The sequence below is a fragment of the Vicia villosa genome, linkage group LG3 (genome assembly GCF_029867415.1).
Source record: "Vicia villosa cultivar HV-30 ecotype Madison, WI linkage group LG3, Vvil1.0, whole genome shotgun sequence".
Lineage (NCBI taxonomy): Eukaryota > Viridiplantae > Streptophyta > Magnoliopsida > Fabales > Fabaceae > Vicia > Vicia villosa.
In genome coordinates this window covers 197,265,618-197,276,044 of record NC_081182.1, presented here as the reverse complement: position 1 = coordinate 197,276,044, position 10,427 = coordinate 197,265,618, and the positions used below count along the sequence as shown (strand labels likewise).

General features: G+C 35.0%; 2 protein-coding genes across 2 annotated transcripts; both read left to right on the top strand.

Moving 5' to 3' along the window:
* Nucleotides 1-813: 813 nt before the first annotated feature.
* LOC131659677 (uncharacterized) lies at nucleotides 814-1,266 on the top strand. The gene has a single exon (XM_058928833.1). The coding sequence runs from the start codon at nucleotides 814-816 to the stop codon at nucleotides 1,264-1,266; it is 453 nt and encodes a 150-aa protein (XP_058784816.1).
* A 4,405-nt stretch (nucleotides 1,267-5,671) lies between these two features.
* LOC131593222 (protein PNS1) lies at nucleotides 5,672-9,369 on the top strand. The gene is made up of 5 exons (XM_058865500.1): nucleotides 5,672-5,819; nucleotides 5,904-6,341; nucleotides 6,875-7,786; nucleotides 8,276-8,509; nucleotides 8,903-9,369. Exons 1-5 carry the CDS (start codon nucleotides 5,802-5,804, stop codon nucleotides 9,059-9,061), a joined length of 1,761 nt encoding a protein of 586 aa, XP_058721483.1. The 5' UTR covers nucleotides 5,672-5,801; the 3' UTR covers nucleotides 9,062-9,369.
* The last annotated feature ends 1,058 nt before the right edge of the window (nucleotides 9,370-10,427 follow it).

Here is a 10,427-nt window from a genome sequence, read left to right as displayed (position 1 = left end):
AATCATAAAGCAACCGGTATGGTACCAGAGGACTTTGATTGGCATCAAAAGAAAAAGTTGTTATCCGACGCTAAATACTATGTGTGGGACGACCCATACTTGTTCAAGATAGGTAAGGATGGCATACTAAGAAGGTGTGTTACTGAAGAGGAAGCCCAACAAATCCTCTGGCACTGTCACAATTCTCCAAGTGGCGGGCATTTCAATGGATGGAGAACTGCAACAAAGGTTCTCCAATCCGGTTTTTTCTGGCCAACTATTTTCAAAGACGCCCACAACCATGCGATAAATTGTGATAAATGCCAAAGAGTTGGAGGGATAAGCAAAAGAGATGAGATGCCACTTCAAACCATGATTGAAGTTGAAGTCTTTGATTGTTGGGGTATTGATTTTATGGGACCTTTTCTCCCCTCATTTACTAATGAATACATTTTAGTTGCTGTGGATTATGTTTCCAAGTGGGTTGAAGCTATCGATACTCCAAAAGCGGATGCCAAAACGGTATTAAAATTTTTAAACCGTAATATCTTCACTCGGTTTGACATGCCTAGAGTAATTATCAGCAGTGGTGGATCCCATTTTGTCAATGAACAAGTTGCGAAAGTGTTGGAAAAGTGCGGCATAAAGCATAAGATTGCCTCACCTTATCACCCTCAGACTAACGTGCAGGCAGAAATCTCAAACAGAGCAATAAAGAATATACTAGAGAAGACAGTGTCGGTATCTAGGAAAGATTGGTCCGCTCGGATTGATGATTCTCTTTGGGCATACAGAACCGCATACAAAGCACTCACTGGTGCATCACCTTTCTAGATGGTTTATGGTAAGGCATGTAATCTACCTGTAGAAATAGAGCACAAAGCTTTGTGGGCTCTATGTTTCTTTAATAGAGATGACAACTTAGCATTCAAGAAAAGGAAAGAACAAATCCACGAGCTAGAAGAGTTCAGGTACTTGGCATATGAGTCCAATAAAATTTACAAGGAAAATATGAAAAGATACCATGACAAGAAACTCAAAAAGAAAGAATTTAAGGTCGGAGATCTCGTGCTTCTATTCAATTCCAGACTAAGGCTGTTCCCAGGTAAACTAAAATCTAAATGGTCAGGATCATTCATGGTCAAGGAAGTAAAACCATATGGAGCCATTGTTATTGAAGATAGTAAAACCAAAGAGAGCTGGACGGTCAATGGAGAAAGATTGAAAGTTTACCTTGGAGGAGAATTTGATCGGGAAGTGTGCATTCTCAAACTTCTGAATACTTAAGGAAACTGATCATCAAGCTCAAACAACGTTAAACGAAGCGCTTGTTGGGAGGCAATCCAACGCAGTAAGTTTTTTTATTTATGTATTACTTTCTCATTTTAGTATCATTTGACTAGTGTGAATGACTAGGCACAACACTTGCAGAAAACGCATCACCGCGCCTCGCAGCTCAGGCCCGCGCCGCGAGCCTCTGGCAGAAGCTTTCGCGCGTCGCGGATGATCCTGTCGCGCCGCGGTTATGCGAAAGCAAATTTTCCTCCGATCTCTTGTTTACTGCAGGTTAGCTGGAACCTAACCCTCTCTCTTTTTTGGGGGGGGGGGGTGGTAAGCGCACGACCAAATAAGTTCCAGGGGCAACTAGAGGAGGATAGTGAGCTGTTATATTTATGATCACTGATATGATGATATTTGTTTTAGTTTAATTTTAATATTTTAATTATGTTGTCCCCAATTTAGAAAGATTAATCCCACAACAAAATGACATCTCAAGCAAAGTACCAACAATGGAGCAACATGCATAAAAGTGGTAGTGAGTGGTTTTTTTCAAAAAAATTAAGTTTTCACTTTCTTTTTCAATAATTGACATGTCAGGTATGAATATTCAAACTCAAACTCCTAATGTGTGCATGAAACTTAGGTTGTTAGTAAATACGTGACATAAGTTCTTTATGGTACATTATTTTTATTGGGTTGGCTTAGCCTTAACCATTGTGAGGAAAGCTTCCCATTGTTTACTATATGCAGGAGACCATCAATTATTTTGACTTGTTTGTATCATGCTAAACCGTTTGTCGCATCGTTTGTGGAAATCTGTGGAAGTGATTTAGGCACTTGTTTGAATCTGAGAGTTTCTTTGAGCCGATTTCATCCTAAAACTTATTTTCTTCTGTGAGAGTGTGATCCTTTGCTAACCATTCTTTGAGCCTGAGGTCAAGATAAATTTTATCATATGCACCAAGGAAAACACCTGGTGAGTTTTGATCTCAATAAAAGGTTTTATTTTGGACCATCAACCATGAAGTTTGGTGATGTGTTTTCTCTTTTACCTTTATAGAAAGTAGGGGAGCATTCATAGAATCTGAATACAGGTTGATCTCCAAGTTAGGGAGAATCATAACAAAAAGAAGATTAAGTCTATAGGTGATAATTTGCAAAGAACGAAAGAAATTCGTAGCTTGAAAAAAAAAGAAATAAAAGAAAAACAATGTTTGAAAGTAAACAGTTGTTGAAAAAGGAAAAGAAAAAGAAAAACATCGAGCTACGAATAAAAAAGGAAGAATGGGTAAGAAAGTTCAAGGTATAAAGGAAAAGGAAAGGATTATGATTCAGATGCGTCCCTAGAATAGAAACAACCCTCGTTTATCTTCTTTTCTTTGAATCTAAAACCACATTACAACCCTGGAAAGACCTTCTGATTCTCAGATTCCACAGGACTTTATGCTAACAATGTGGTGAATGTATGATATGGATTCTTGTTGATTTAATTGTTTGGATGAGTGTTTAACCCCTCTATTATTCATCATACTTTTTGATGAGAGTGATTAGTGCTGATTCAATAGCAATTGTTTAGTGTTTTGAACTTCTGGAGGTAATTTTATTTCAAAATCTGTTTCATGTGTATGTTCTTAGTATGCAGGGAGATAAAGAGTATCTGAGGTAGTCACTGAATTGAACCATTTGAAAAATCTTTGTGAAAAAATTGTTGCATGATTGTTGGTATTAGTAGTGTTTGTTAGGAGTGAATTAGTAGTGTTTTCATTTGTCAAATTAACTACCTTTTGCGCTAAAAGTGAACATGTCTTGTGTTTTTTAAGGATTTTATAGTTAGAATTGAACTTTCGAGGTTCGATGATAATTGTAGAACAACTTGCGTCACTTTGGGTGTTATTTGTGCAGATATTGAAGTTAAGAAGCAAATGAGAAGAAACACGCAGGCATGGAGACTCTAAAGAAGATAAATAACAAAGAAGTGGGATAAAGAAAAGGGCGAGCCGCGCCAATCATGGGCGAGCCGCGCCAATCATGGGCGAGACGCGCGAGAACCCTCTGACTTGGGTTCGCGTCGCGCCAGTCCGTGCCACGCCGCGGTGATTGCGTTACAAAGACAAATTGTTATAAATAGAAGCCCTAATCCTCATAAGAGGAGGATCTTTTGGGTGAACGAATTTCAGAGAGCAATCCTATTCCAGAGCAGAAGATAATCTCCGACGCAGAATTCAACATCAATTGAAGATATTCCCTTGATGAAGATGAATCCTTCCATGAAATCTTGTGTGTTCTTCATGGCTATGGAGAGCTAAACCCCATTGTGTTGAGTTTAAGGTAGTAGTTAACCTATGAAGATACAATTACTTTGATTAATTCCTGTGAACAATTGTTTAAGCTTTATTATCAAGGAAAAAGCTTGCCTTTATTTTATACCATTGTTGAACTATCAATCGAGAGATAGGGTTTATACTTTCGCCCTAGGTTTTTACATTGACTTGTTGATTAATACTCAGAGATGAGGTTTTGAAGAAGTTTTCATAAATCATCGTTATTCATTCCCTTTATCTTTATAGTTATTCTGAGAGATCGAATATCAAACCGGTAGAGGTGGTTCTAGATTGAACATTAGACATAATATCAGTTTTGAGGATGAATGAAGATAATAACTTAGATAATGTTCACATGTGGATTAATTGATTATTGTATATGAATAGGTTGATGAACCCTAAAACTCAACATATTCATTCACCATTGTTATTCAATCTTTAAGCTTTTATTCATTTAAATCTTATTTTGTTAGTTACAATTCGAGATCACATAATCAAATCAATACTTTTCATAACTCATTATAAATTAACTATAGAACGGCAGTAATATTACTCAGTCTCTGTGGATACGATATATTAGAAAATATCTACCCAAAATACTTTCAACAATATGCACTTCCGAAATTCATCAAACTTATTTCGAAAGTGCATATTCGAAATAATGTTTGTTACAACAAAAAACTAGTTTTGATAGAATGTATGTTTTACGCACATGTTAGGTGATCCGACAACATTGCCAAAGATGTTGTAGAAGTTCCAGAGGAGGTCAACGAAAATGCTAAGCCAAAAGAGATGAATGGCATGTCAAAACGATTGTCGTAGAGATAGATGTTCGACAATAATTTACAAATAAAATGACTTTCACTTCTCGTCAACATTTTCTTGAGTGGATCCGAATTGAAGTTAGTAAATTTGGATTTGGCGTTGTGATAAGGTCCGCCAATGACACTAGTAGAAGGCAAGCATTTGTTGTGATGAAATGTGAGAGGGGTGAGAAATATGTTCCAAAAATTCAGAAGCTATAACATGATGTCACGGGATCGAGAAAATGCGCGTGTCCGTTTAAGTTGCGCGTATCTTGTAGGGTTGATGGTTTGTGGCGTTTTAGTGTCATTTGCGGACTTCATAATCAGGCATTTGACACTAAGTTACAAGAGCATCCATTTGTGTGTCGGCTAAATCCCGAAGAGAAGGAATTTATTTCAGAATTATCGATAATCAAAGTTGCGTCGAGAAACATACTTGCCGATTTGAAACGAAAACATCCAAAAAGTGTTTCAAATATCAAACAGGTATACAACGAACGTTACATAGTGAATATCGCGAAAAAAATCCGAGATAAAAAAATGCAACAACTTTTGAAACTTTTGGACGATAATCAATATATGTTTCAAGGTACAGAGCTTGTGAGGACAACGTTACTATTCGTGACATATTTTAGACTTATCCTGAAAGTATCAACTTGTACAACACATTTTCAACCATCCTTGTAATTGATTCGACGTGCAAAACCAACAAGTATAGGCTTCTGCTTCTATATTTTAAATTTGTATTCTGAAAAATTGTATACCGAAAATGTGGTATACGTTAAATCTACTATCCTTAAAAAAGTGAAAGAAAAAGTTATAAATGCTTGGACGAACCAAGTTAAACATTTGGGTTGCACAATAACTAACATTATTGAATCTGGTGGCGTTGAAGAAAATAGTTCAGTGGTGAGAATGGAAACTTTATTTTTACCTGCTGTTTCATTTTCAGTCCCAAACACAAAATCTATTATATTCTCGATATAAAAAAAACTTTACTTGTATAAAATAATTGTAAGAATCTTTTCAATGATTAAAAAAGAATATCCATCATTAAAAATTTGTACTAATATTTTTTTTATCTCAAAATAGTGCTGGTAATAGAACCTAGAAAGTGAATCACTTTTACACGAGTTTTCCTCCTCCACGTGCAATGTTTTCATCCGACACGTGAAACATCATAACACAAAGGCGCGTACTCTCCACTCTCACATACAGCGCGTCATTAACTCCTTCACAAACAACAATACCCAGTGGACCCCACAGCTGAACCAAAGTGAGATAAACGGTATAGGCAAAACCAGTAACGTCATCTTTACCAATCTAAAACACAACAACAACATTATTCTCTCAGAAAAAAAAAACACACCACCGTTGTCACCGCCGTAAAACACCAGAATCTTAAATTTCCTTAATGGGTGCCACAGAACATGTATTAAATTCAATTTATTAAATTTTTTTCAAAATGGGTTGTTACTATTTTTGTAAAGTTTTAATTTTTTTGATGTTTTTTTAGGTGGGTGTTGAAAGAGGGAATGAAAGTGGAGGTGGAATGAAGGAAGAAAGGGTGAGGGATTTGGAGAAAGGTGAAGTGGGTTTTGAAGAGAGAAAAGCTCAAAGAAATGATGTTGATGGTGATGATGATGATGATACTGGTGATATTGAGAATGTTGACCATGGTCATGCTCATGGTCATGGTCATGGTCATGGTGATGCTCATGGTCATCATGATGATGAAGAGTTTAATCTTTCTAGGTTTCATAGATTGAATCCTACTAATCCTTTGAGGATTGTGATTAATAGCTCAACAAGAGCTGGTAGACCTTCTCCTCCTACTCAATCTCAAAGGTCTCATACTCATACTCGTTCTGTTCCAACACAAGTACCAATACCAACACCAGCACAAGAACCAGCACCAGCACCAATTCAAACTCCTCAACCACCACCACCACAAGTATGTTTCTTTTGATTTTGATTTTGTTGTGTTTTCATAGAAGTGTCTTGTTTGTGTCAATTGCTTTATTGAATTTTACATTTGTTTTATAAATATTTTAGGTAAAGAGTTATGTAATGAGATATGGTCGTAAGTATTCCGAGTTTTAAGTTTTCAGAGACAATGTGTAGGTTAACTATAGTGGTTAAGTATAATGCGTAGGTTAACTGCAGTTTAAGTGTAGCAAATCAAATAGGGGTCATATTTTGTTAATGTTTAGCCGTGACAAATATTTTAAGAGGCTCTTTTCAGTCAAAATTTTAACATGTCAAATTTTGAGACTTGTAAGGTAGTCTGTCTTGCACGCCCTTTATAGACGGCCCGGTTAAGAAAGTTTCTCGTGTCTTGTTCAAGTCAAGTACTTTATTGAAATTTACATTTTTTTTGGTTAAAAGGTTATGAAGGTTTCTTGCTAAAAGGAAATTTTCATTTTTTTAGTTTTTGTTGTTCATGTTGTTTTATTTATTTATATGGATTCTGTTTTCTTTTTTCAGCCGCAACCGGTGACTTTGAATTCAAGAAGATATACCAACAGAATATCCTTGTTTATATTCTTATTTCACCAATTACTAGTTATAGCTTTTGTGTGCTTTCTAGTTTTCAAGGGAATCCAAGGACTTATACAAGAATCTGGTTCTGTTAAAAGAAAAGAGAAAAGAGTGTTGAAGTATTTTCTTCCACAAGTGGAAGCTGCAACTTTTATGAGCATAATTCTCGCTTTTATCTGGCAAGGTGCAATTAGAAAATGGCCAACTTTTATGGTTCATTTCATACTTTGGTTCACTTTTGTGATGTCGCTTGCGGCCGGGATTCTTCTTATTTGCTTCCAAAAGGCCCCCACCGACGGTGTCGGTGTTTGTTTCATTGCTTTTGCGATTGGAAACGGCTTATATGGTTGTTGGGCTAGTCATAGAATTAAGTTTTGTTGTAAGATCTTGACTTTATCGCTTCAACCTATGTCGAAATTCAGCGATTTGAATCGACCTACTTACAATATGCTTGCGATTGGGTTCTTATGGATATCTCTATGGACTTTAGCTGTCATTGGAGCTTTGAACTTTTATTTTCCGCCTTTGGTTATCATCGGGCTGGTGGTGAGTTTGATGTGGACGACCGAGGTTATGAGAAATGTCGTTAATATAACAGTTAGTAGGGTTATTGCGTTGTATTATTTGCGAGGAATGCAATCTAGCACTCAATTTTGCTTTTTGAGAGCGGTGACTCGCAATCTTGGAAGTGCTTGTTTGGGGTCTCTATTTGTGCCAACAATTGAAGCACTGAGAATTGTTGCTAGGGGGCTGAATTTGCTCGAGGGAGAAGACGAGTTCATGTTTTGTTGCGCTCGTTGTTGTTTGGGCGTCATGGAATCAATTTTCAGAAATGGCAATAGTTGGGCTTATGTACAGGTAACTTCACAATTAAAAATTGACTTATTTGAACTTATCTACTTAATGAGCCTAGCTAGAATAGTTTATCCAAACATAGCCTAAATAATGATATGTATTTGGTCAAATATCTATGGTTAGCTTTAATTGAATGATCGTGTAATATATGCCGTCTTTGAGGACGTGCAAGGTAGACTACCGCACGGGGCCCAAAAGTTGGCAGGTTAAACAAAAGCTCTCATTGTTCTAACACAATTAAATAATGACAAACCTACACAGAACCTCCAAAAACTTAAGACGATCTGCATTGTAAATAAAATAGTCGTATGCCGTCGAATGACATAGTCATTGAACTCTTATTGTTTTGGTTTATGTAATCGGTTGAATTCCTTTATTATCCGGACCCTACCATCTTTCAAATTTGTTGCCATGTTCTAAATTTCACTGATCAATCACTATCTATCAATTATTCAACTTACCTAACTTGTCTTTCAACTCATCTTACAACAGATAGCAGCCTATGGAAAAGGCTTTGTAATGGCATCACAAGACACATGGTCCCTATTTGAGAAGGAAGACATGGTGCCAATTGTTGATGCTGACATAACCAGCTCAATTTGTTTTCTAACAGGAGTTTGCAGTGGCTCTATGTGTGTTATTGTTATGGCTTCTTGGACTCAAAGTGTTCACCAAAGTTTCACAGCTACCTTATCTTTACTAACTTTCTTCATTGGATACCTTTTGGTAGGTTTCTTTTTCATATTTTTTAGTTTATTTATTTTTTGGTCCTTCAATTATTTGAAAATTTTAATATCCAGCTAAAATAATCGAGTCTATGAATTTATCAAAAACATTTAATTAGATTCTTGAACTAAATTTTTAAAATTGATTCCTTGAATTTTTAAATAATTTTAGTTAGCTCCCTAAACTTATAAGTAATTTGTATTTTGGTCCCCAAGTTCGAAATAATTCATTTTATTTGGAAATAATGGGCCAAAAATAAATTTAAGTCAATAAACAATTTTGGGACCTACCAAAAGTACAATTAAACACTTTTTTTTTATTACTAGTGTTCTCAATGATTAATTAGCATGTGATCAAATCTTTAACATAATAATCAACTTGTTGATTTTGCAGACAAGGATTGCAATGGCAGTACCTCATGCTTGTGTAAGTTGTTACTATGTATGCTATGCTGAAAGTCCAGAAAACAGATTATTTGATAAAACAATTAAAGATCGTCTCGCGTTGTTAAAAACACCGAGAGGATTTAGAAGATACACTTCAAGATCTTAATTTTATAACATCGCAAAATTTAGAGACGAAATTAAAAATTTCGTCTCTAATTTTTTAACCAGAGAATTAGAGACGACGAATTAGTTTATTCGTCTCTAATTTCTTTAACCAGAGAATTAGAGAAGGATTGGTTTCTTCTGTCTCTAATTTTTTTTAGAAATTTTGTAATATCATGTATATTTTTTTTTGCACATATGCTTTTAGGATATTCCATAAGGACATAAGGTGAAGTCTCGTCATTAATTTATTGTAAGATATGCGTGGAAGACACTAACTCCTAGTTTGATTTATTTTTCAATTTTTTTATTGATGTCCATGAGGTTTTATTTTATTGAAAAAAATTAAGTTGTATACTTCTTTCCATGTAAAAATCCAATTTTGTATTATTATTATTTTATTTTTTTTAGTGTGTACACTTTGGCATAAAATAATTGAGGTTGGTTGGTTTGGACACATGTTATAAATAAGATTCTTAAAGATCTTTGTACTACTTTTTAAATTATTTATGATGGTTGGATTTTTTTAATGCAAATTGATGATTATTTTTTTCTAATTTTAAAGTACATGTTGTCATTTTGTTTATGTTCACGAGATTCGCTAAATTAATGACATTTTTCGATACAAATTTGTATTAGATTTTTTTTAATTGCTTTTTATATATCACACATGGATCTTTCTATTTAAAGAGCATAACCTTCAATTTGTATGTTAATTTTAGAGGCCTAGTCATATTTGTAATTTTGTGATTTTTGTAATCTACCACAAAAGGTGATGGCTCCTTTATTAGGAGACTTTTGTAGTCTACCACAATGGTGACGACTCCTTTATTATGAGACTTTTGTAATGTGTATTAAATTGATCAATTGGAGATGATAAATTAAAAATATTTATACATCTTTTGATTTGGATAGAGACCTAATCCACATAATAAGGGCTATATATTGGGAAAAACCTATCCCTTGCAATAGAACATTCTACCGATGGGATGATCTCCTTACCGCGACGAGCACCTAAGGACGACTTTGCCTGTCATACAAATTCGGGTGAGCAATCTTGGCTGAGTTTTGCATAGTGCCATCCACAACTCATTTGAAACTAAGATACCACAACATAATTGAAGCTCGTTTAAAAGCATCTTACACTAGTTTTCTCGCACTATTTGATAATACGAGAAGACCAAACCAGCTGTAATACCCTAAAATATATGTCTAGAATAACATTTAAGGCATTAACTTCGGTACTAGATAGATAAGTCAAATTGTAAATACAACCAAAAAGACATAAGTCACAACTTGTCTTCAAGCACAAAATACGCTTAATGAAGTTACAAAGATACTCACACATTAAATACATCAAGATAAAACTA

Coding starts and splice junctions, on each gene's coding strand:
- LOC131659677 (XM_058928833.1), top strand. CDS start 814: ATGGTTTATGGTAAGGCATGTAATCTACCTGTAGAAATAGAGCACAAA.
- LOC131593222 (XM_058865500.1), top strand. Junction 6,342..6,874: donor CTCAACCACCACCACCACAA/GTATGTTTCTTT, acceptor TTCTTTTTTCAG/CCGCAACCGGTGACTTTGAA. Junction 8,510..8,902: donor TCTTCATTGGATACCTTTTG/GTAGGTTTCTTT, acceptor TTGATTTTGCAG/ACAAGGATTGCAATGGCAGT.